Genomic DNA, 27,100 nt, shown 5'->3' with positions numbered 1-27,100 from the left:
CAGAGGCAGACATAATAAACACGGACCAGATTCTGAATATATTCTGAAGATGGAGCCAATAAGACTTGATGATAAATTATTATGAGGGTTATCTGAGAAGGGGGAGCCAAGGATGGCTCCAAACCTTGGCCTGAGCAATAAATGGACAGATGTATCTGCTGTTTACTGAGTTGGAGGAGACTGTTGTAAAGATATATGGAGATGGGGGGAATCCGGAGTTCAGATGGAGATTTGTTACATTTGAGGTACTTACTAGAAATACAAGTGGAAATGTGGAGTAGGCAGATGAACATACAAGTTTGGAGATCAGGAGAAAAGTCCAGCTAAAGAAAACTGCTAGAGTTACCATCAAATGTAAAGTAGTAAAACCCCAAGGCTGAATGCAATTGCCAGGAGAGTACAGGTAGGTGGGGAGGAGAGGCCTGAGGACTGAGCTCTGGACCTCAGAGAGAAAAGCCAACAAGAGAGGAGAATCCGAAGGGGCTGTTGTTCTAGAAGCCAAATGAAGAAGGTGTCTCAAGGAGAAAGAAGTGATGAACTACATCAACTGCAGCTGATAAGGATTTATCCAGTAAGATTTAAGATTTTAAGATTTATCTTAAATCCAGTAAGATAAGGATTTAAGATGAAGACCAATGGACTTGGCAATGTGGAATGGGTTCAAGAGAAAAGAGAAATTGTAGTAGGTGAATATAAAAAACTCTTTAGAGAAGCTTTATTATAAATGGGAGCAGAGAAAAATCAGGGAAATGGGGGAGAGATTTTTCTTAGGATGGGAAAAATTACAGCAGATCTATAAACTGATGAGAACAATCTAACAGAAAAGGTAAAACTGATGATTTAAGAAAGGGGGGGGGAAGAGAATTGTTGGAGCAACGTATGCAAAAGGGAGCGGAATTTAGTGGAGACCTGAGGGGGGCTGGCATCTGAAGCAAGGCAGTTCACCAACAGTTAACAGAGGGAAGGCAAATTATGGGGACAGATACAAGTAGGGGGTAGAGAGGGTAGTGGGAGTTCCTGGAAATTATCTTCTGGTCGCCCCGATTTTTTCAGAAAAATAGGAAACTGAGATTGAGGATGAGGGAGAGGCAACGGAGACTTAGGGAGAGCAAAAGGCATAAAGCAGTTAACTAGGAAAGCAGGAGAATTAAATGGACTAGGGAAATAGAAGGACTGCCGGGCAGAACTAAATGCCTACCCAAGGTCAGTGATCATCCACTTACAGAAAGACCAATCAGTATGGCTGTAAGTTTTTCTCCATCCTCATTCAGTTATTTGGGTGCAGACACAAAGGAAACAGCAAGCTGGATTTAACTAGAGCTGAAGTTTTACCAGGAAAGTATGACAAAGTTAGGAGAAGAGGCAAGGGAAATGAGAAAGTATACAAGGAAATGCTTTATTACTGATCCTTAGATCTAAACTGGATTTAAGAAGGGAAATGTGAACATAAGGAACCAAAGGCACACTGAATAGGAAGGAGTAGGACCAACAGACTGTGGGTCCTGGTGGGGTTGAAGACTCGTTGGAACAGGGGACCCGGAGAGACAGGATCCAACAGGCAGCCAGAGTGGGACTCTTGGAATTAAGATTGTGGAGGGAATGCAGCCATGGTTAATCATAAGGCCTGGGTAGCACGTGGCAATGTGTGGTGAGATGGGAGGAAGGGGGTGTCCAAGTTCTCTGAAGGAGAAAAAGTCAAGAAATAAAAGGCCAGGGTAATGAAAGGATAATCTATGTAAAAACTAAACTAACCAAGATTTAAGACAGCAGAAGTAATGCAGAGTTAACAGTGAACTAGAGCTAAATTCTTTAAGGAACGACATAGAGGGACCAACAGATCTTTTAATAGCAGAAGAGATTATCCATGAGGTATACTCTGATGGCATGAGATGAAAAGTTGGAGGGGTTTTGGAGGAAAAAGTTCTGAAAGCAGCAATGACAATCACCTTCACACCTACACACCTTCAAGCCAAGCAGTACACTGGATATAGAAGAAAACAGCCCACTTTGAGGACCTTCTGGGAAAGGTTTGTCCTTAGAAGTGAGCCGTATTTCACCTAGATCAAGAAGATGAAAGGAATATTCAGAGAGGTTGAGGACATAGGGAATTTTGCACACGGGAAGGGTTTTAAAAGCTGAGGAGTCAGAAAAGGATCCATACAAAGCCTTAAGGGAGTCAGAGAGTAACAGAAAACCTAGGAGTTTCCCATTTTAATTAGAAAGTCAGCTTGTGAATGTCTAGCAAAAACCCCGTTGAGATTTTATTTTGAATGGCATTGAAACCACAGGTCAACTTGGAGAGAACTGATGTCTCTACGTTATTGCAGTTTCCTATCATGTAATGGTATAACCATTTATGTTTTCTTTAGTGTCTTTTGATCGAGTTTTATAATATTCTCAATGAGGAAGATAGCCACTAACACTTAAACTGTGCTTATTCCGTGCCCGGCACTTAACTAAGCACTATATATAAAATCTCCACGGCACTTAACTAAGCACTATATATAAAATCTCCACGGCTACCGTGAGCATATCCCTAGCTTACAAATCGTCCTCTTACCTCTAATGTGACTTCTCTGGGCTTGTGGCCGTCAGAGAGGTTGACTCAGCCTAGAGTGAGCCCCAGGGTTCCTTGGTCTTTGAATGAGTGTCCTTGCCCACAGTCCAGTGACCACACCCTCGGGTCCAGGGACCACTACAAAAGACTGGAAGAACGAAAGAGCTGAGAAACTCTCCTCTGCGGGCATGGTTGGTCACAATTCTAACCTTATTTATTTTGATTTGCTGGCTCAAACTTCTTCCTGTCTACTTTGTCCATTTAAGATAATTGGATGTGCAGGGTGGCTCACACTGACCACATTGGTATTTTGAAGCTGAGTCAGAACACCTTACCAAGTAGTTCTGTGTGGTATTCCAGCTCATGGCACAGGTAAAAATAAAGGAAACTGTCACCACACTCTACGAAGTTCTTTTTATAGTGTAGCGTAATTGAGGTTCTCTCTCAACACAGCTGATCTGAATCATGGTTGAGTCAAGACAGCATATGGCGTCCTTTGCTAAGCTGACAAGTGGTGTGGGTTTCTTTTGGGGGGGGATTGTTTCGTTTCTTTTTTTTTTTTAATAATGACCTTCCTCTCCAACTCTTTTTTTTTATTTATTTATTTATTTATTTATTTATTTATTTATTTTTGGCTGCGTTGGGTCTTCGTTGCTGCGCGCGGGCTTCTCATTGCGCTGGCTTCTCTTGTTGGGAGCACGGGCTCTAGGCGCGCGGGCTTCAGTCGTTGTGGCACACAGGCCAGTAGTTGTGGCTCGCGGGCTCTAGAGCACAGGCTCAGTAGTTGTGGCGCATGGGCTTAGTTGCTCCGTGGCATGTGGGATCTTCCCGGACCAGGGCTCGAACTCGTGTCCCCTGCATTGGCAGGTGGATTCTTAACTGCTGCACCACCAGGGAAGCCCGTTTTGTTTTTGTTTTTGGTGCAGCCAAAGACTCTTGTTGGTCAGAGGCTCAGCAATGTTTGGGGAAAAGCTATGTGAATGTGTGTACATGCAGATGATAGGTTAATTTTGAGTTCTGCACTATGCTGACCTCTGAAGTGCTCAATATTCCCTTTCCTTATGAAAGTTAGTCAACATACTGATGCGAGCAATGAGGAACACCAAAACATTTTCTACCTCTTGAAATCATCATCATCTGTCATTATTTGATAATTTTTTATACCTCTTACTAGAGTCTTTCCTCTGTGCTCTCACTTTATATCTAATGACCCCAGAAAATTAAATAATCTAAGGAAATAATAAAAATACAACCAAGTGCTCATGATGTGCTAGCAGGTACTGAAAATACAGAGGTAAGTAAGAAGAATCCTGCCCTCAGATTGTTCTCATTCTAGTGGGACTGGGAGGTGACTAAGTGATCACAATACTCTAGTGAAGTTCCTTGAAAGAGGAAAGGGGAACATAGGACAGAAGCACATAGGTCAAAAAGGCTTTCAGTAGGGGTTGAAATGGTCATTAAAACCTGAGAGAAAATTAGGAGTGTGTGTAGGAGGAAAGGAATGAAGTTACAAGTTTAACATTACAGCATTTGAGCTATTCCCCCTTTAGTGGTTTGAAGTGAGCTAGAAATAGTTACTTACACTGTACCAACTAGAGTTGCATCACTAAACACAGAGCATGGTACACAGCATATGTGAGGTAATTAAACAAGTAAATAACTAACACGGTAAATCGAATTAATAGCTTTCGAGCAATCAGAGCAGTCATTACTGACTGGCTGTCAGTGCTAAGTGACTTTCTTTATTACAGCCATTGGCTCTTCACTGTTTATTCAGTTCAACATATATTAAGCACTCACAATGGACCGGGCACTATGCTAGAAGATACCATAAAGAAGACAGACCCTGCCCACAGCAAAGTCACAACCAAGTCAGGGGAAACACATATAAAAGTCTATTGCATTATGAAATGAAAGTGCAGTGAGAAAGGAGTTCACACTTTAAACATCTCCCCTCCATTCCAGACACGGTAATCATATGTTTATTTCTAAAAATTATAAATATAGAGCCCAACTTTAAAACAAGGTGAATATCTCCACACACCAGAAACTGACGGGAAACACTTGGCTATAATCAGGTCTAAAACCAGAGTGGAACATTTCAGAATGGCCTAAGGTCATCTGCAATTCAACTCTGGCAGGATGACGAGAACCAAAAGCCGCCTACACCTTGTGGCGATCAGAGTCACTACGTAAAAGTCAGTGTTAGGACAGGACTCCCCTGCATCTGCAGAGAGAGAAAAAGCTGGACTCAGTGCAGCCCTATGTATGGGTTACCTGCAAAGCTGTGCGCCTCCAACGTCAGGACAAAGCCAAGAGAGCTTCAGAGATAGAACCCGGTCCAAGATGCTGGCTAGCTTAGTGACCAGACACACGATATCCCAATATCACTATGACACAAATCACCAATAGCAGGAAAACCTGATCTTAGGCTGGGGTCATTGGGGAAATAGGTGGAAGAAAACGCAACATCATTATACAAGGAGGAGTTAGCCCAGAAAGGGAGAAAATGTAACAAATTTCTCAAGGTGAGCCAGCAAACTATAAGTTCAAAGAGAAAATCTAACCCTAAGAAAAACTGGTCCCTTTCCTCACCACTCCCAATGACATACCTGCAGAATTTGTGCTTCCCAACCCCGCAACTCTAGACTGTGCTGGACTAAGCCCTAGGGCCAAGACAAAGAACGTCTCCATCAGGGAGCACAGAAAAGGATCTAGTGTATCTTAAACTAGATCCACAGAATGATCACTTTGAGATTCTCAAGCCGGTGAACCAGCATGCAAAGAAGAGTGACTACACTGGCAGGAGAAACCCACCCTGATTATCAGGAAGAGTTGCTACTACAAGCTGGGCACCGGGAGGAGTAATCTGGAACTCAGGGGTTCAATGGGCTGTCTCTTGGTACTTCCATGTCTAGGGATAGCCACAAACAGGCAGCTGCAGCAACCACAGACTGACAGGAGAGAGGCAACCAAGGGCTCAGCCCCCTCGGCATCACAGCCCAGCTACAGTGCTGGGGGAAAGTCAGGGAAGTCTAGACTGGAAGCTGGAGCAGGGAGATGATTATCCAATTACGGCCTCAGGACAGTCTTCAGCAGTGGGGACTGAACTTACTGCACTAACACTCCTGTCCAGGTCTTTCCTTTTAGATTCCAAACAGCTATAGCCTCCAAGAGCCCGCGACTGAGTGAACAGTATCAGGCAAGAGGAGGTCTCAGAAGAAGAGCATGCCGTAACAAATGTTCACGGTGTCCCTCACCGCACAGCCTTGGTCCATCTAGATAACAACCCCAGGGGCAATTCTCAACCAGTGGGCAACAGGTGAATAGATAAATCACCCAGCCCTGTGCACAGATAATTTGGAGGTGCAGCCCTCAGGGACACCCAGTGGGGTTGAGCTCCAGCTGCCTACAACAGTCACCACTCAATACGGCATCCCTACATTGGCTGTTCCCCCTTCCACACCTAGCTTCCCCTCGTCCCACACTCCTGACTGCTGGGTACTTCACCCAAGTCCCTACCTCAAATTCTGCTTTGGGGAAAAAAAAAATCCAAAGGCTCAGGTATACAAGGAGACATGTGTAAAGATGGTCTCTGCAGTACTGTTTGAATTACCAAAACTTCAGGACAAATCCAATACCCATCAGTAAGAAAAAAGGTAGGTAAATTATGATGTAAGCTTATGAAGGAACACTCTACAGCAGTTGAAGTTAATGATCTAGCTCTCTATGTATAAAAACTGATAACACTCGAAAACAGAGCAAAAATTAAAGATGCAAACTGCAGAGTGTACAGCATAAAACATACAGTATAACACGTACAAGGGAGAGAGGAATGAGACTGGAAAGTGAAACAAAGAGCCCTACCCACCACTCTCACCTCTGGGCATTCACGCCCTTCTGTGTGACCCTTAGAACACGCAGTAGTAAGGTATGTCCTTTCCAAGATGATAAAGGCACCTCAGCTCCCATCTTGAGCGGGCTCTCTTGGATCACTCGCTTTCGAACAAGCCGGCTGCCGAGGCACGAGCAGCCCTAGGGAGGGCTCCACGTGGTGAGGAACTGGAGCTTTCTGCCCAGAGCCACTCGTGTGAGCATGGAACCCCGACCTCCCACCCCAGTGAGGCCTTCGGGAGGCCACAGACCTGGCCCACGGCTTGACTGCAGCCTCGCGCAAGACCCCAAGCCAGATCCACCCAGCTAAATAAGCAGCTCCCAGATAGCAGCTCCCGGACCCTAATAAACTGTGTGAAACAATAAATGCCTGTGGCTTCAAGCTGCTAACTTGTGGGGTTATTTGTTCTAATACCGAGGACATTAACAATATCAGTAATGTTTTGGATTTTGAGAGAACAAGACAAAATTGTAACATTTGTTGATTTTTCAAGTGAAATACATGGGTACTTGTTAGATTATCTGTTATATCGTCCTCCATAAAGGCATTAACATTATTATATATTTGTGGGTTTTGACTTGACAAGAGTTTAAAAATAAGCAAACAAACCAACAAAAACACTAGATTGAAAGTTAACGGAAAGCTTCAATTTCCTTTTTCCTTAGAGTACACAAGTATGGTTTTCTAAAATGTCAGCTCCTAAAGAAAGCACAGTCACTCCACGCAAAATCATCTAAATTCCTCTGCTCATGTCACAATGTAAGTTACTGTCAAGTACTCACTTTTTTATTGGAAATTCTATAACTTTTTAAAATTATCTAATATCGCTAAAAGACCTTTCTACCAAGGAATTAAGATTTTGTAAGAAGTTACTGCCTACATCTTTTGGATCTGAAAAACCAATCTTCTTCCACTGACTTGAGTTATTAAATCTATTCCTTATTCTAAAGTTCCAGAGGCAGTTCCAAAGCCTATTAAAACAAGAACTTGATCATGGAATTGAGATGAAATTAAAAATTTTACAAGCACTATTTTAAAATATGAAAAAAATTCAAGAATTACCACACTTTTCACTTCTTTTCACTCCTGATTCTGACTAGAGCCGGCAATAATAATAGTGGTGTTTGCTGGCATCAACTACGTGCCAGGCACCATTCCAGACTCGACATCCAGCACCCCCTAATACCCACATCAACCCTACAAGGTAGGCATTATTATAATACCCGTCCTACCAGGGTAGGACTGAGGCTCAGAGAAGTTAAAAATATTTGCAGTTCATGCAGCTAGTATGTTGCAGTACTTAGATTTGAAACTAGACCTATGCCTTACAAAAGTCTTTTTCCCCTGAAACCCACTGAGTCCAAAAAGATATCAATATTTCATGCTGACACATTTCAATGGGGAGAGGAAGAAGCTCCCCGAACTCAAATTGTTTAGAAAACAAAACAATTTCAGTCACTCTGCAAAACAGCCCCTGCATTATTCACAGGTCACAAAAAGCCGAGGCAAATCCCACTCCTACCCGGGAGGAAGGAGATCTCAGGTTCCACAGCAGTAGGATGATATCACACTACGGCTATGCCTGCAACGCAAGATTCCAAAAGCACCCTCACACTGCAATTTTCAGTGGACAATGAGGTGAAATTTCCAGCGCCACATTACTTCCCTTTTCCTTCCAGGATGACTTCCATTTCTTTCTACATTTGGTTTCAAGCATTTCATGCACTCACACATCAGTCACTTCAGCTCATCTCAGGCTCTGGAAACAGAGAGCACTGTCCGGCATAGATGAAAATGTAGAACAAAGCCCGACTCACTCTAACTGTATGAAGAACATTAGATAAACCTTTCTTTTCTTAGAGCAAATTTTACAATTCACAAACATTGTTTTACCACCAAGTCTGAGATTTAGCTCAAGTAAGTTCTTCTGGGGGTGGCAAGGAGAAGGACAATAATTTTACACACAGAAAACAGATATAACTTACATACAGTGAATTACACAGATCATTAGTGTTTAACGAGTTGTGTCAAATCCAGGCAACCAATACCCATCTAGATAGAGCACATTTCCTTTACTCCAGAAAATTCCCTCATGCTCCTTCCCAGTCAACCCCCAACCTCCTTTGACAACCACTGTTCATGTCTGTATTGCCAATTAGCGATACAGACAAGATTAGTTTTGCCAATTGTAGAACTTCATAGAGTCATACAGTATGTACTCTTTGTCTAGCTTCTTGCATTCAGTACGTTTTGAGATTCGTCCATGTTGTTGTGTATACTGGTGGTTCATTCATTTCAATTACCGGGCAGTTTTAGCCATTCTCCCATTGACGGACATTCGAGTTGGTTCCAGTATTTGGCTATTACCAATAGAGCTGCTATAAACCTTCTTTTACAAGCCTTTTGTGAACATATGTTCTAGGGTAAATACCTAGGGTCATAGGCAAGGGTACATTTAACTTTATAAAAAACTGCCAAAATGTTTCCCAAAGCAGTTGCACCATTTACACTCCCACCAGCAATGTACGAGAGTTCCAGTTGCTCCACATCCTTGCCAAAATTTGGTACTGTCAGTCATTCTAATCCTAGCAATTCTAATGAGTATGCAGAGGTATCTCATTATGGTTTTACTTGTTTATAACAGCTTTATTGAGATATAATTAACAAAGCATACAATTCACTCATTTAAACTACATAATTTGATGGATTTTGGTATATTACATTATTAACTTTTTTAATTGTGGTAAAACAGATATGTAACATAAAATTTGCCATTCTGACCATCTTTAAGTGTAGAATTCAGCGGCTTTAATTATATTCATAATGTTGTACAACCATCACCACTAATTCCAAAACTTTTCTGAGACCCCAAACAAACTCTGTAACCATTAAACAATAACTCCCCCCACCAACCCCTGGTAATCTCTAATCTCCTTTCTGTCTCTGTGAATTTGCCAATTCTAAGTACTTCATAGAGGTGGAATCTTACAATATTTGTCCTTTTATGCCTGGCTTCTTTCACTTAGAATGTGTTCAAGGTTCACCCACATTATAGCATGTATCGGTACTTTACTCCTTTTTATGGCTAAATAATATTCCACTGTAGGTACATACCACATTTTGTTTATCCATTCATCTGCTGATGGACACTTAGGTTGTTTCCATCTCTTGACTACTGTGAATAATACCTCAATGAACACTGGCATAAAAGTATCTGTTTGAGTCCCTGCTTTCAACTCTCTTGGGTACGTACACACCTAAGAGTGGAACTGCTGGGTCATATTCTGTGTTTAGCTTTTTGAGGTGCCACCAAACTGTTTTCCATAGTGGCTGAACCATTTCACATTCCCACCAGCAATGTACAAGGGTTCCAAATTCTCCACATCCTCACCAACACTTATTTTCCATTTTTTGGTAACAGCCATCCTAACGAGCGTAGAGTGGTGTCTCATTGTTTTAATATGCATTTTCTTGATGATTAATGATGTTGAGTACTTTATCATGTGTTTGCTGGCCATTTATATAATCTTCCTTTGTAAAGCACAGATTTTTATGACCAATTTTTTAATTGGATTGTCTTTTTATTATTGAGTTGCAGGAGCACTTTTATATATTCCAAAGCAAGTTCTTTGTCAGATATATGTATTGCAAATATTTTCAGTCTATGGCTTGCCTTTTTCATTTTCTTAATGGTGTCTTTTGGTGAGCAGAAGTTTTTAAAATTTTGATAAAGTCTAGCTTGATAATCAATTTTTTCTTGCAAGGTTAATGTTATCTGTGTCCTGGATAAGAAATGTCTGCCTACACACAAGATCACAAAGATATTCTCCCATCTTCTAAACATTTTATAGTTTTAGCTTTTATGTTTAGGTCTACAATCCATGTTGAAATATTTTTTGTGAATGGTCCAAGGAATGGGTCAAAGTTCATTTTATTCCAATTAGATTATCAAGTTGTTCTACCACCACCATTTGTTGAAATAAATAATTTTTAGATTGACTTTGGTTGAGAGTTTGCAAATATTTTGGAAATGGGCTTAACACTCCTTACACAACATTCAGCACTCAATAAAAGATAGGACCAAATGACTAAACACAAGAAGACAGAAAATGACAATAGACAGTTATCAGGCACATTCTCTAAAACAAAAACTATAATTAATATGCTTAAGAAGGTAAATGACAAAATGAATTTCAACAGAGTAATCCATTTAAAAAAATCAAACAGAAATTCTGCAATACAATAACTCAAAAATACAATACCTGAAACTAAGAACACAATAGATGATAGCAGATTAGACATAGCAGAAAAAAGGAATAGAGAACTAGAAGGCAGATTAGCAGAAAAATTTCAAACCAAAGCTCAGAGAGAATGGGAAATACAGAAAGGAGGCTTTGAGACATATAAAATACAATGAAAGGTTTAACATATGTGTAATTACAGTCCTTGAAGGAAAGGAAAGAACAGGAGAGAAGCAGTATTTGACGAAACACTGGCTGACAATTTCCTAAACTGTTCAAAGACACCCAATTCAAGAAGCATTATCCAAACAGGATAATTACAAAAAAGCCAACCATCTCTGTCCTCATAGGCCTTCATTCTGGAAGGAGACAGAGAACAAATAAGAAACCATTATTAATAATTACATAGTAAATATGTTAGAATCTAATACGTTCTTTCTTTAAAAAAGGGAAAATACTTTATAAGGTAAAGGGGTCCCAAAGTATGGAGGGAAGTATCTGCACTATTATATAGGATATACAAGGCCGTGAAGGAAGTAATCAGAAAAATAATTTTGACTAAACATAGGTTAACAAGAAAAAAGTAGCCACACTGAGAAAAGCTTAAAAAAATTATTATCTACATGAACATGGAAGAAAAAAAGACTACGCACGCACCATGAGTAATCACTTATACAAACAGCAGCAATTTGTTAAGCACCTGCAATTATCAGACTGTATGCTAGATGCTAGGGATACAGGGAATGTGATACATTCACTTTATTCAAGAAGCTTATCAGATGGAAGAGCAATGAGGTATCAGTTTCAGCATGAGAAGAATTTACAGAAAGCAGTATCCAAATGTTACACTGTTTCATGAATACTCAAGAACCAGAACATAATCTTCCCTACAGAAAAAAACAGAGAGTAGCATTACTCAACAGAACTTACTGTGGTGATGGAAAAATTCTGTATCTGCACGGTCCAATAAGGTAACCACCAGCCACACGTGACTGCCTACCGAGTACTTCAAATGTGGCTGGTACAAGGAATGGAATTATTAATTTTACTTATTGCTAATTAATTTAAATAGCCACATGTCACGAGTGGCTGCACGGACAGTGGAGGTATAGAGTACGACAACCAATCTCACCTGGCTCTACACTTTAATAGAGGGGTCTCCATACATCATAAAGACAAATGATGAAGAAATACATCATAAGGGTAACTAAAGGGTTGGAAAATAAAACCTCCAGGAAAAGGCTGAAAACAGAATTCTTAATGTATTTACATCTTACTATGTCCCAGAAAGAACCTAGCATGACTTGTAAAGACTCGGAGCACAGCAAGAAAAACCACTTGTTAAATGTTAAAAATGCAGATACGTACATTAAAAAGGTATAAAACAAATTTAAAACAATCAGTAAAAAGAACTACTTTCCACAAAGGAGAAATAACTGAATAGCCTCTTAGTACTGATATTTTATGACCATGAGCAATTTTTTTTTACAGATTTTAGTGGTTAAGACACTATTCAAGGAGTGGGCTTTAGAATATGGGTTTAATCCAGAGGACGAAAATTTTAGATTGGTATATTCATGATCTATATACCAATATATATAACAAACTACCCCCAAACTGAGCCGTTTAAAACAATCACATTTATGGTCTCACACAGGTCAGAGTCTCTCGTGAGCCTGCACACATGGCTGTGGGCTTGACTGGGACTGAGAGGATCCACTTCCCCGATGGTCATCACATGGCTGCTGGCAGGAGGCCTCAGTTCCTCACCACACAGATCTCTCTACATGGACGCTTGAGTGTCCTCACAACATGGCAGCTGGCTTTGTCAGAGTGAGTGATCCAAGAGAGAAAGCAAAGGGGAAGCTGCACGGCCTTTTGTGTCTCAAAAGTCACACACTGTCATTTCCCCCATGTCTATTATTTACAAATAAGTCACTAAGTTCAGCCCACACTCAAGGGGAGAGGAATTCTTTTGTTCCATCAATTACTTTCTTACTTTCCTCAGTATGTTTTTGCTTTGTCCGGTGTTTTTCTATTTGCTACTCTGAGGCCTCATTTTGCTTCACTTTACATCCCATCCAACTCCTAACACCTCGGTCCATCCTCCTTCTGGGTCCATCGACATTGGATGGATCCTCTCAGAGCAGCTGGACTCTGGACACCCCATGAGTTTCTGTGAGGGGCAACTAGTGATTTGCCCAAAGACACACAAAGAAGTAGTGGCAGAATCAGGACCAGAAGCCGGATCTCACAAACTCTCATCAAGGGCTCTCTGCCCCACCACACAACTATATGCCTCCCTATCCCAAGACCTGCACATCAGTTCACCTTTCCTGGTCTTCAAACTCCGCCTGGAATTAGGACAAACTTCCTGCCAGCCCCAGGAAAAACTCAAATCAAATATGGGATGCATCTTCACTTCCTCATTCTTCCCCAACAATCCAATTGGTCCCTGAGTCTTGTCTATTCAATCTTATAAATATTTTTCAATATTTACCCTACCCACCCCCATAGACAATACCCTAAATGAATTCAGGCACTTTTCTCTTTCACTTGGGCTTCTGCATCAACTTCTTAAAAGTCCCCTGCCTCTACCCTCACCCTAATGTATCCCCAACAATGGCAGTCAGAGATCTTTCTAATATACAGATCTTGCCATGCCATGCCCTTGAAAGAACCTTCAATGGTTCCCCTCACAAGGGACAGAGTTGAGAAAGGTCTTGTAAACTGGCTCGGGGTCTTGGATTTTATCCTCCAGGTTATAAAGAGAGACCTGATGTTTGAGCATCTCCTCTGTACCATACACCTTACCTGTGTTATCTCATTTAAACCACTCAGAAACTGTGCAAAATCAGCACACAGTCCCTTTGCACATACTGTTCTTTCTAATTAGCCCTCTCATCTGTAAGCCATGAAGCCTAAGTAATTGAAAACCTTTCCTGGCCCACCAATCTATCCATGAGGTCCGCAGATCCCTCCGTGCCACTACCTCTTCTTGTCTAGACCCCCCATTACAATTTGTTTACACAGCAATTACTCCAACATGCTTGAAAAAAGGGGGGTATCACATTCATCTCTGCACCTTCAGCCTCTAGAAAAGAACCTGTTTCAGAGTAGGTGCTTAATAAATGTTGATGACTGATTACTGACTAAAAGGACGGTCCGTCATGGTATAGATATGCCCAAGCAGTAACTCATTCAACACATCTCCCAGAGTGTCATATCAATGAACATATCTCCCAAAAATCCCAAGGAGCAGTGCCCTGGGCTCTTAGCACTCTTTCAATTGCTCAACACTTCTTATTGTGATTTAAGGCAGCAGAAGTGCTCAGATCAAAGGGACCTCTAGGACTTCTACACTCCCTCTACTCTTTACTATCTGCTGGTTCCCCAGAACAGGACTTTCCAGGAGAAGACATTTTATTTTTCAACTTCATCACCTAGTGCAAAACCTGGCACATGGGGGACCATCCATAAATGTGTTAAAGGATAGTATCAGCTAGCATTTACTTAGTGCTATGTGTCAGGTATGTGCTAAGGATTTAATATGCATTATCTCATTTAATCCTGACAAGCAATGTCCCCAGAAAGGTACTGTCCAACATTATTCCTATTAAACAGACGTGGAAACTGAGGCCCAGAGAAGACTAGAACAAAATCAAACAGGCACTGACTGAGGGCATCACATACTTTATATTTTCACATGCTTTATTTCATTTATTCCTCTGTACAATTCAGAAGTGAAGTCATGTATTATATTCCCATTGTTAGGCAAGAAATCTTAAGGCTTGGAAAAACTGCACAATAACGCACGCACAGCTTGTAGGGCCAGGAACCAAATCCAGGTCTGTCAGACTCCTGGGCACCTTTGACAATGGCCATCTGGCCCTTCAATGGCAGAGGGAGGATTGAAGTGGCCTCTCCACAAAGCGCGGCCACCACTGGGGATGCAAAGCCTGAGCTGACAGGCCGAATGGAGTGACGCCACCTCCCACCTTGCACATCTGTAACGTGTCTCTCCCCCACCAGCACGTATGCTGACTCCGGCGGCCTGTCGGTCTGTTCCCGTTACAGGGGCGCCATCAACGCGACTCAACTAACCAAACAGGCAGCAGACGGCCAAGGGCTCACTTGGCTCGGTCCCCCTTCCTGCACCCGGCTTCACACCTGTACTGACGGGCAGGGAACAGGTGTCAGCCCCCCGGGGCACCTCGGGGACCGGGCGTGGGAGGACGCGGGTCTGGCCTCGGCGGCCCGAGGCCCCTCGGGCGCATCGCGGAGGCCGCCACCCCGCGGCCGTCCCGGGAGGAGGGGGCGGCCCGCTCCCCAGCTGCCGCGCCCCCGCCCCGCTCCCGCAGCCCCACCAGGCCGCCCCCGACGCTCGCGCCGCCCGGGCCGTTACCGATTCCGCTGCTCTTTGAAGAGCGCCGTCAGCGCGCGGAGAGCCTCCAGGTCCTGGATGGGCGCGGGCACCATGACACCGGACAGCCTGCCGGGCGGCGGCCTGGGCGCCGCCATCTTGCCGCTCGCAGCTCGGGCCGAGCGGGCGACGATGAGGAGCAGCAGGAGGAGGAGCAGGAGGGAAGGCAGAAGGGGGAGGAGCGCGCCCGCAGCCTCCGGACGCCGCCGCCGCCGCCGCCGCCGCCGCCGCCGCCTCTGCGCCGCTGCAGCCCGTGGCCAGGGAGGGAGAGCGCGAGAGCACGCGCCCCGGCTCGCCTCGGGCTGGAGGACGCGACGGCTCGGCGAGGGGAGGGGGCGCGGGCGGAAGTCCCGCCTGCAGGGAGGGGGCGCCGGCCGGAAGTTCGGCCTGTGGGGAAGGGGCGCGGGCGGAAGTTGTGTTTGAGGGGGCGGGGAAGTCAGGAGGGTGGAGGATCCCAGAGGAGAAGTCCGGAGGGGGCACCGGGAAGGGGGCGCCCTGAAGGGGGAGGTGCGGGCAGAGGGGGGTCTCCACGGGAGGGGTATGAGGAAGGGTGGGGAGTCCTGCAGAGGCTCCCCCGGCGGAAAAGGCTGAAGACCTGGATCCTGCGGTTGGGTGGGTTGATCAGTGCCCACACCGACCCACTCGGAACCGGAGCAGTCTGTCTCCAGCTTGCAAGTCTCAGACCCTGGAAGCTCAAGTCCCAATTCGTATTGATCATTTACTGACGATAACAGTTCATTTACCAGGCCTGCTTGGGGTGAGAATACGTTGTTCCAGCTCATCGAGGGCTTTATATACAATTAGATGTCAAGGAGCTAAATTCTACATAGGTAGGGTAAGAATTGTGTTTTTCTAAGGGAAATGAGTATATTTTATAGGAATCAGACAAGGCTTCTCTGGGGTGTTGGTAACTCACATGTTTTCTTTCCACCACGCTTTATCATATCATGTATATGTCCTTTCAACAGGCATTGTTGCCAAGCCCCATGCCAGGTGCTGGGCAAACGGTGGTCCCCGGTATCTGTGTGGGATTGGTCCAGGATCTCCCATGGACACCAAAATTCGTGGATGCTCAAGTCCCATAGTTGGCCCTCTGTATCCACGGATGTGGAACTCATGGATACAGAGGGACGCCTGTGTAACTATCAATAAGAGAGGATCCCAACCCTGAAGAAACTCAAAGACTATTGAGAGAGAGACAGGCAAACATAATTGAATACAGCTGATTACTGCTATGATCGAGGACTACACAAACTGCTATGGGACCACTTAAAATATGTAAATAGTACCCTCTACATTTTTATTTGAAGAGTAGGTGTGTGTTTATAACGTAGCGCTTTTGACGTTCTTTGCTAAGTACAATTTAAAGACCCAGTAAACACCACTAGAGTATGCAGGAGAGCTGAAACATGAACAAGCAAGTCACCTGATATTGTAATTCAGCCTTACCCATTTAACTGACTACATATTCATTCATTCCACAAGTATTTCTATGTACCTACTATGTGCCAGACATTAGATCGCCTAGCAGTGCTCAAGACCATTCAAAATGTTTAACAATCCTTAAACTAGCAGGGCAAAATCTCCCAATTTTTCCCTGAAGAACAGGGGATAGTAAAACGTACTGTCACCAATCAAGACCTTACCCCTTGGGCTTCCCTGGTGGCGCCGTGGTTAAGAATCCGCCTGCCAATGAAAGGGACAAGGGTTCGAGCCCTGGCCCAGGAAGATGCCACATGCTGCGGAGCAACTAAGCCCATTTGCCACGACTACTGAGCCCACGTGCCACGACTACTGAAGCCTGCACACCTAGAGCCCATGCTCCGCAACAAGAGAAGCCACGACAATGAGAAGCCCACGGACCGCAATGAAGAGTAGCCCCTGCTCACTGCAACTAGAGAAAGCCTGCGCACAGCAACGAAGACCTAACACAGCCAAGAATTAATTAATTAATTAACTAATTAAGAAAAAAACATCTTACCCCTTAGTTTTCTATCCTTAATTGTAAAACAAAAGTAACTACTCTGATTCTTCCAGAAAACATGTCCCATAATATTCAAATTCATTACCTGGAATATTGGAGTATGAACCTGACTGCTCTCTTTGCTTCTTCTCTTGCCTCCCTACATTCTAGATCCTTTAAAAATACTATAAGTCAACATTTCACTTTGCTCAAAACCCTCTAAAGGATTTCCATTTCACTCAGAGCAAGAACCAAAGTTCTTCCAATGGAAGAGTCCCTAAATAGGGCACGTCCTTCCTCCTCCCCCCACTCTGATCACATCTACTAGCCTCTTCCTCATCCATTGAGCTTCAGCCACCCTGCCCTCCTTGTACTCCACTTGGGGATGTACCCTCCTGCCTCAGGATTTTGCACATGCTGTTCCTTTTGCATGGAACACCTTCAATGCTCTCCCAGCAGATACTTGTGTGGCTTACTTCCTTCATCTGTTCAAAAGACCTCTTAATGGGTTTCCCTTATCAATCTTTAAAACTGTAACACACCACCCAAATTCCGGATCCTCAGGACTTTTTCTCCATAGCCCTTAACAGTTTCTATATCATATCCTTTACTTACCTATTTATTTATTGTTACTTTATTTTGTGTACTGCCAGAATGTTTAAGCTCCATGCGGACAAAGATTTTTGTCCTTTTTTTTTTTTTTTAACTTTTGTATCTCCAGTATCTAGAAAAGGGCCGGCTATGTGGTAATTGCTCAGTAAATGTCAGTTAAATTAATGAACAAAAGATATTTTTAAAATATATTTTCAGAAAGGAGAAAGGAAATAACATGCCTCCAGAAGAAGGTCAACAATTCAAAAAGTACAGGAAAGAGGAAAGACGCAAGAGAGGAAGAAAAAATTTATAAAGAAGATTAAAAGAGAAATAGAGACATTAACAGGACAGACTAGAAGTATGGGTGAGTATAAGAAACAAAAGGATATTCAATTGGTCAAACTGTGGGGTGTTATTGACTGCCTGGAATTGACTAGAGGATTTCAACCTTGGCTGAACTGACAGAACTAAGTTAATATTTCACTTGGGCTAAATGGCATTTTTTAAATGTTACATAATCATGCCTTAGGATGAACGTGCCACCACGTAGAAGTATGTGAATTAAACTTCAGATGAAATTTGTGATATGTTCTTGTACTCAGCCCACTGCAGAAGAGTTGCATCAGCAATGATTCAATAATCAAGAAGTGAAAATAAGTAAATAAAAAAGAAAGGAAAAAGAAATGGGGGAAAAAGAAAAGCAAGGGAGAAAGTAGGTGAGGTGCAAGGCAAAAAGATTTGGACCAAAGTGCATATGGTTTTGGCAATGAAGGTGAATGCTGGTAAAGAGAACAAAAGATGAGCTACGGGGGAGAGAAACATTCTTGCTTGTGTTGGCTCCTCTCTCTGAAACCTTCTCCTTACCATCTCTGCCTATGATTCTCTCACTAGAAAGCTTATGCCATATATCAGCTCCTCCACCGAAACATCATGTTTGTTAGATGCCGGAGTCAGCCCACAGCTCTCTTTGGCACTAACTTTGCAGAATCAGCCTTCTACTATAGACGTGTTTATGTACTGTCTTTCGAATCTGAGATTCCTCAAGGCAGGGACTTTATCTTCCTCATCCTGTTCAGGACCAAGTTCAATGCCTTGTGCTTAGAAGCAATGCTATAAATATTTGTGGAACTGAAAACTTTGGAGATCAAAGGAAAAAATAACAGAATAGTGTAATTGTTAAGAGCAGTGATCAGCAAACTACAGCCTGCAAGCCAAATCTTTCCCACTATCTATTTTCATAAATTTTACTGGAAACTGTCACACTCATTCGTTTACATACTGCCTATGGCCTCTCTGATGCTACAGTGGCAGAGTTGAGCAGTCGTGACAGAGACTGTAGGCCTACAAAGTCTAAAATATTAACTATTTGGCTTTTCACAGGAAAGGTTTGCCAACCTCTGGTAAAGAACGTGAGCTCTGGAATCAGACAAACTTGGATGATGTGAATTCTGCTTTCATCTCTTAGCACCTGACTTTGGACAAGTAACCACCTTTTTAAGCCTATTTTTTTTTTCATTTGTAAAATGGAATAGTAATAATACATACTTAATTGAGTGGTTGGGAAGATTCAGTGAGATAGTCTATGTCACTATGATAGCCCAGTGTCTGTCGTATATTTAGCTTAGCTAAAGGACATTAAGCTAACTGAAGTAAGCCATTCGCAAGAAAGACAAATACTGCACGATTAGTCAAAATCATAGAGCAGAAAGCAGAATGGCGGTGGCCAGGGGCTGGGGGAGGAAAGAATGAGGATTTTTTTTTTTTTTAATGCACATAGAGTTTTCAGTTTCACAAGGTGAAAAGAATTATGGAGATAGATGGTGGTGATGGTTACACATTATGAATGCATTTAATATCACTGACCAGTACATTTAAAAATGGTTAAGATGGGGTTTCCCTGGTGGCGCAGTGGTTGAGAATCTGCCTGCCAATGCAGGGGACACGGGTTCGAGCCCTGGTCTGGGAAGATCCCACATGCCGCGGAGCAACTAGGCCCGTGAGCCACAATTACTGAGCCTGCGCGTCTGGAGCCTGTGCTCCGCAACAAGAGAAGCCGCGAGAGTGAGAGGCCCGCGCACCGCGATGAAGAGTGGCCCCCACTTGCGATGAAGAGTGGCCCCCACTTGCCACAACTAGAGAAAGCCCTCGCACAGAAACGAAGACCCAACACAGCCATAAATAAATAAATAAATAAATAATTTTTAAAAAATGGTTAAGATAGCAAATTTTACGTTATGTGTATTTTACCACAATTTTTAAAATTATTTATTTATCTATTTGGCTGTGACAGGTCTTAGTTGCGGCATATGGGGTCTTTAGTTTTGGCATGCAAACTCTTAGTTGCAGCATTCGAACACTTAGTTGTGGCCTGTGGGATCTAGTTCTCTGACTAGGGATCGAACCCGGGCCCCCTGCATTGGGAGCGCGGAGTCTTAGCCACTGGACCACCAGGGAAGTCCCCACAATTTTTTTAGTGGAAGGGAAAAGGCCACCTCTGCGGGCACAGGCCCAGGTATATCTCTTGCCTGAGGACTTCCTCTGCTTTACACTTTTCAGCAGCTAAGATCACAGGAGGTTGAAGGTCAGAAAAGAAGAGAAATTCATTGAGAACAATCTGCAAAGGCCAGAACTACTACTTAACATCAAATGAGCTTTGTTGAGTCAATCAGTACCAAACAATAGTCAGATGTCATTAACACTCCTCCTGCCTTCTCTGCCTGAACTTGGAATTCTTCCACTGGCATTGACATTGTCTGTTATTGAGCCCTTAATTATAAACATCAGGCAGAAAACTATGGAAGGGAAACTTACAAACTCCATTCTGAATGGAGCCATCATTGAGACAGTGGTTTAGACCAGTGCTATTCAAAGTGTTCTTTGTGAACCAATTCATGACAGGATTCTACTTCTGGGTGAGATGGATGAAGACCCTACCAGACCTCACACACACACACACACACACACACACCCCACAAAAACAATCATAAAACCTGGGTATGACACACACACACGCACACACACACAAACCACTTGAAGGTATTTGAGAGTGAACAGAAGCTGACAGGCTCTTATGAGGAGTGCATGCTCCTCGGAGGAGGGGAGATGGAGAGGCATACAAGTAAGTTGTTGTACCTGTGGCTTTTATCCTGGGACTACATATTGTACACATTGTGCATCCAGCATGGGGATCACATGTGGAAAACCCTGCATCTTTTCTGGCCTGTAGAAACATAAAAGTAAATGTATGAAAATATGAACATTGAGGAGAGTGGGAGAACCCACAAAAGGGAGAAAGCCAGCGAATGGATCCTCAAATTCATTCTGTCCATACCTCTGACTGCCCTCTGAAGCACACACACGTGATGTAGACCCAAAGCAACTCAACTAAAGACAAACAATCTGAAGCAAGACTAGCACTATCCCTGAAGAAACAGAGTTTTCAGTTCACGTCCACACGAGAAAATTGCCTGATGAAACAAACACTTAGTAGAGGAAAATAACAGAACCCAGAATCTCTCCAACTTAATATTCACATCAGGATAAAATCCAAAAGCTACCTGAAAGGAACAAGGAAAAAGAAAATGGACAAGAAAACCAATTAAATCCGTCCATGCAATGAGCCAGATGTTAGAACTGACAGAAACAGATTTTAAAGTAAATATTATAACTAAATTCAATGAATTAAAACAAAACAGACCTCAATGAATAAAAACCTCAAGAGAAAAGTGGTAAATCTCAGCAGAGAAATACAAATGTAAAAAAAAAGACCAAATGGAAATTGTAGACTTGAAGAAGACAGACAAAAGAGTAAGTGAAATCAAATCAAGAGATAGATTAATAGGTAGATAAATGAAAGAAGAAAAGAAAGAAAAAAAGAAAAGAAGGAAGGGGAGGGAGGGAGGGAAGAATAAAGGAGAGAAGGAAGAAAGAAAAAGAAAAAGAAAGAAAGAAAGGAAAAAAGAAAGGAGGTAGGGAGGGAAGGAAGAGAGAGTGAAAAAGGAAGGGAAAGAGGGAGGGAAGGAGGAAGGGGAGAAAACAATTTTCCAAGAATAAGAACAGAGAAAACATGGGAAAAAAAGGAACAGAATTTCAGGGACCTGTTAGAGGATATCAGATGTTCAAATGTTAGTGTAATTGCAATACCAGGAGGATAGGAGAGAGAGAACAAGACACACAAACACACACACACACACAAAGTATTTGAAGAAATAATGGCCCAAATTTTCCAAACCTGATGAAAGATGGAAATTTGCAGATATAAATGTTAAACCGGCACCAAGCAAAATAAACACAATGAGCCTATGCCAAGACACATCACGCTACTGAAGGCTGAAACGAGAGCAAACACTGATAGCGCCAAGAGGAAAAGTACATATTATACACAGAAAAACAATGATCTGGAGGACGGCTGACCTATTAGAAACCATGGAGGCTAGAAGACAGCAGAACAACCTCTTTAAACTACTGAATGAAAAAACTGTCAATTCTGTATCTGGAAAAAACATCATTCAAGAATGAAAACAAAGACATTTTAAGATAAAACATAACTAAGAGAATTCCTCTCCAACAGAACCACACCATGGGAAATGCTGAGGGAGCTTCTTTGGGCTGAGGGAAATGCTATCAGATAGAAATGCAAATCCTAAAAAGATGGAAGAGTATTAGAAATGGTAATATCTGGGTAAATGCAAATGACCATTTTCTTCTATTTGCCCTTTTCCTCCTAATTGTTTTATGAACCATGTAACACTTTATAGCAAAAATTATAACATAATTTAACTTATTACTTATAATTTAACTTATAATTTATAATTATAATACAATTATAAGAAAATTAAAACATTTTCTTGTGAGGTTTATAACATATGGAAATGTATGAAGTGTAACAACTGTAATAGAAGAGACAGAGGACATATTGACCTGAATTCATGGTATAATAGATTCCTTACAACAACCACTAAAAAAAAATGCAAAGAATTATAGATAAGATGCCAACAGGAAAATTGAAATGGAATTCTAAAAAACATTCTAAACAAAAGGAACAATCTGGGAGGGGGAATGCAGAAGAGACAAACAAACAAACAAACAAAATGACAAATCCAGCCCAACCATATCAATAATTACGATAAAGGATAATGGAATAAACACTCTAATTAAAGGTTAGAGATAATCAGAATGGAGTTTTTTTTTAAGACAACTATATAAAGAGAGATAAGTTGAAAGTTAATGGATGGAAAATAGATATACCATGCAAACTATAAGCATAAAAGGTCAGAGTGGCTATATTAATATTGGATAAAATAGATTTTATCAGAAAGTTTTACTGGGGATAAAGACGGACACTTCATAATGATGAAAGAGCAAATTCATCAGGAAGATATAATAATCATAAATGTGTATTTGCCCAATAAGAAAGTTTCAGATACATGAAGCAAAATATAACAGAATTAAAGGGAGACAGGCAATTCCACAATCATAATTGGATATTTTACCATTCCTATCTTATCATTGGCTAGAAAAACTAAACAAAAATCGGCAATGATATAGAATATCTGAACAATAGTTTAAACCTTTTTTACTTAGGTAATAGTTCCACAGTGCAACAATTTTCAACAATGATACAGCATGCATTCTTTTCAAGTGCACTTGGATAGACCATACTCTGGGCATAAAATAAGCCTTAATACATTTACAAAGATTGAAATCATACAGAGTATGTTCTCTGACTGCAGTGGGATTATATCAGAAATCAGTAATAATAAAATAACCTGGAAATCCCCCAAATATTTGAAAAACTTAAAAACAAACTTCTAAATAATAATTGGATCAACAAAGAAATACAAAAGAAATTAGAAAGCGTTTTGGACTGAGTGATGATGAAAATGTCATATCAAAGTTGGTGGGATAAGGTTAAAGCAGTGTTTAGAAGGAAATGTAGTTTTAGATGCATAGATTGGAAAAGAAGAAAGAGCTCAAACACATTATCTAAGCTTTCATCTTAAGACACTAGAAAAAGGAGAGCAAATTAAACGCAAAGCAAGCATAAGGAAGGAAATAATAAAGATAAGGGGAGGACTTCCCTGGTGGCGCAGTGGTTAAGAATCTGCCTGCCAATGCAGGCGACATGGGTTTGATCCCTGGTCCAGGAAGATCCCACATGCCACGGAGCAACTAAGCCCGTGCACCACAACTACTGAGCCCACGTGCCACAACTACTGAAGCCCATGCTCCTAGAGCCTGTGCTCTGCAACAAGAGGAGCCACCGCAGTGAGAAGCCCGTGCACCACAACAAAGAGTAGCCCCCACTTGCCGCAACTAAAGAAAGCCCATGCGCAGCAACGAAGACCCAATGCAGCCAAATAAATAAATAAATAATAAACAGAGCAATTAAAAAATAAGATAAGGGGAAAAAATCAATGAAATAATAGAAAAATAATATGGAGTATCAGTGAAAGCAAAAGCTTTTTCTTTGAAAAGGATAGTAAAATTGAGAAGCTTCTAGCTGGACTGATTATCGGGCATAAAAGAGAAGACATTACTACAGATTCTATAGACATTAAAAGAATAATAAGGGCATGTTATGAACAACTTTATGGCAATAAACATGACAATCTATGTGAAATGGACAAATTCCTTGAAAGACACGAATTACCAAAACTCATCCAGAAAAAAGTATAAAACTTGACCAGCCTGATATCAATTAAATAAATTGAATTTATAAATAAAAACCTTCCCATAAAGCAACCTCCAGAGTGACATGGCTTCAGTGGTAAATACTCTCATGCATTTAAGAAAGAAATAGTATCAATTCTACACAAACTCTTTCAGAAAAAAAGAGGTAACATTTCTCAACTTACTTTATGAGGCTAGCTAGTATTAACCTGATTCCAAAACCAAGCAAAGACCTCGTCAGAAAAAAAAGAACTACAGACTAATATCCCTCATAGACACAAAAATCCTTAACAAAATATTCACAAATCAAACCATATATTAAAATGACAATACATCAGGACCAAGTGGGGTCGTATTCTGGGAATGTAAGATTAGATTAATATCCCAAACTCAATCAATACGGTTCATCATATTAATAGAATAAAAGAGAAAAGCCATATTATCATTTCAATAGGTGCAAGTAAAAACATTTGATAAAATTCAAGAGGCTTTCTTGACAAAAACTCCCAGAAAGGTAAAAACAGAAGGGAATTTTCAAAACCTGATTAAGAGCATTTACAAAAAACTTACACCCAACATCATATTTAATGGTGAAAGACACAATGCTTTCTATATAAGATCAGGAACAAGGCAAGGATGTCTGCTCTTACTATGTCTATTTAACATTTTACTGAATGTCCTAGCCAAGACTAGGAAAAGAAATGGAAGATATACAAATTAGGAAAGAAGTGAAAATGTCCTTTTTGCAGACCACTTAATCATGTTATGTAGAAAGCCCTAATGAGTCTATGAAAACTCTACTGGGACTAGTAAGTGAATGTAGCAGGGTTATATATGAAAATCAATTGTATTTCTATACACTAGCGATGAACAATTACAAGTTCAATTTAATGAACGACTTCACTTATGATAACATCAAAAATACTTAGGAATAAATTTAAATGAAAGATGTACAAGTCCTGTACAATGAAAACTACAAAACATTACAAAAGGAAATTGAAAAAGACCTAAATAAATGAAAATATATACCATGTTTATAGATTGAAAGACTTGATATTTTTAAGATGTCAGTCCTCCTCAAATTGATCTATAGACTCAATGCAAAAAAAATGTTAACAGTCTTTGTAAAAAGAAATTGAAACATTTAAAAATTTGTATGAAAAGACAAAGGACCTAAAATACCCAATACCATTTTGCAAAGTAAGAACAAAGTTGAAGGATTTAAACTATTTGATTTCAAGACTTACTATAAAGCTACAGTCATCAAGACAGTGTAGAATTGGCACATAGATGAATGGAATAGAATAGAGAATCCAAAAATATGCCCACACTTATATGGTCAATTCATTTTTAATAAAAGCACCGAGGTAATTCAAAGGAGAAATCAATGAGATACCATTATGCATCCATTAGAAAGGCTAAGGTTAGGAAGACAGATAGTAACAGTGTTATTGACGATGCAGAGGGACTGGTGGGTCTGAAAGATGTATAGCTACTTTGCAAAACAGTAGGGCAATATCTTTTTTTTTTAATTAATTAATTATTTTTGGCTGCGTTGGGTCTTGGTTGCTGCGTGTGGGCTTTCTCTAGTTGCGGTGAGCGGGGGCTACTCCTCGTTGCAGTGCGTGGGCTTCTCATTGCGGTGGCTTCTCTTGTTGCGGAGCATGGGCTCTAGGCATGCAGGCTTCAATAGTTGTGGCACACGGGCTTAGTAGTTGCAGCTTGCAGGCCCCTGCAGTGAGCGGGGGCTACTCTTGTTGCAGTGTGTGGGCTTCTTATTGAGGTGGCTTCTCTTGTTGCGGAGCACGGGCTCTAGGCGCAAGGGCTTCAGTAGTTGTGGCGCTCAGGCTCAGTAACTGTGGCTCATGGGCTCTAAAGTGCAGGCTCAGTAGTTGTGGCACAAGGGCTTTGTTGCTCCGTGGCATGTGGGATCTTCCTGGAGCAGGGCTCAAACCCGTGTCCCCTGCATTGGCAGGCGGATTCTTAACTACTGCGCCACCAGGGAAGCCCAGTACGGCAGTATCTTTAAAAGTTAAGCATACACTTAAAATATGTCCCGGCATTTCCATATACACAAAGTATATGTACATGCCTTCCCACACAAAGACATATACAAAAATGCTCTTAGTAACATTATTCATAATAGCCCCAAACTGGAAGTAACCCAAATGTCCATCAACTGGTAAGTGGATAAACAAAATGTGGTATATCCACGCCATGGAATACTACTCAGCAATAAAAAGGAACAAAGTATTAACACATCCAATAATGTGGGTAATCTCAAACACATTATAGTAAATTAAAGATATCAAACACAAAAGACTATGTACTGTATAACTTCAAAATTATAGAAAAGGCAGACCTTTCATGTGGGAGGGTGAGGTTGTGAAAAGGGCATGAGGAAACCTTTTAGGGTAAGGGAACTGTTCTCTATCATGATTGTGGTGCTGACTACCAATTGCATACAATCACCAAAATTGTACAGACTGTGTACTTCAAAAAGGTGAATTTGATTGTATATAACAGTAGCTGGTGAAAAAAAATCAAAAGAAAATCATGGCAGGCCTCATGGATAACTAGTAGCAGACTTGCCCTCATGCTATAAACAACTAGAAAACTGGGCAAAATATATGGGAAAAAACCTTTTTAGACATTGAATAATAGGTAACATAGCACTGGGATCCCTGCGAGAACTGAAATACATGAGGTGGTCTTTGTGATCCCCCAGCCTTTCGGCAAGGACCCACTTTCCACA

At 41.5% G+C, this 27,100-nt stretch overlaps 1 protein-coding gene across 1 annotated transcript in view; it reads right to left on the bottom strand.

Annotated features, from left to right (window-relative positions):
• ATXN10 (ataxin 10) overlaps window positions 1-15,402 on the bottom strand; it is a 153,310-nt gene extending 137,908 nt beyond the window's left edge. The window contains exon 1 of the mRNA XM_068560526.1: window positions 15,099-15,402. Within this exon, the coding sequence (XP_068416627.1) occupies window positions 15,099-15,214 (116 nt within the window). The 5' untranslated portion in view covers window positions 15,215-15,402. The remainder of the gene's footprint in view (window positions 1-15,098) is intronic.
• Window positions 15,403-27,100: the final 11,698 nt, after the last annotated feature.

Source organism: Eschrichtius robustus, chromosome 13, assembly GCF_028021215.1.
Source record: "Eschrichtius robustus isolate mEscRob2 chromosome 13, mEscRob2.pri, whole genome shotgun sequence".
NCBI classification, from domain to species: domain Eukaryota; kingdom Metazoa; phylum Chordata; class Mammalia; order Artiodactyla; family Eschrichtiidae; genus Eschrichtius; species Eschrichtius robustus.
This window is presented reverse-complemented; position numbering and strand designations above follow the sequence as displayed.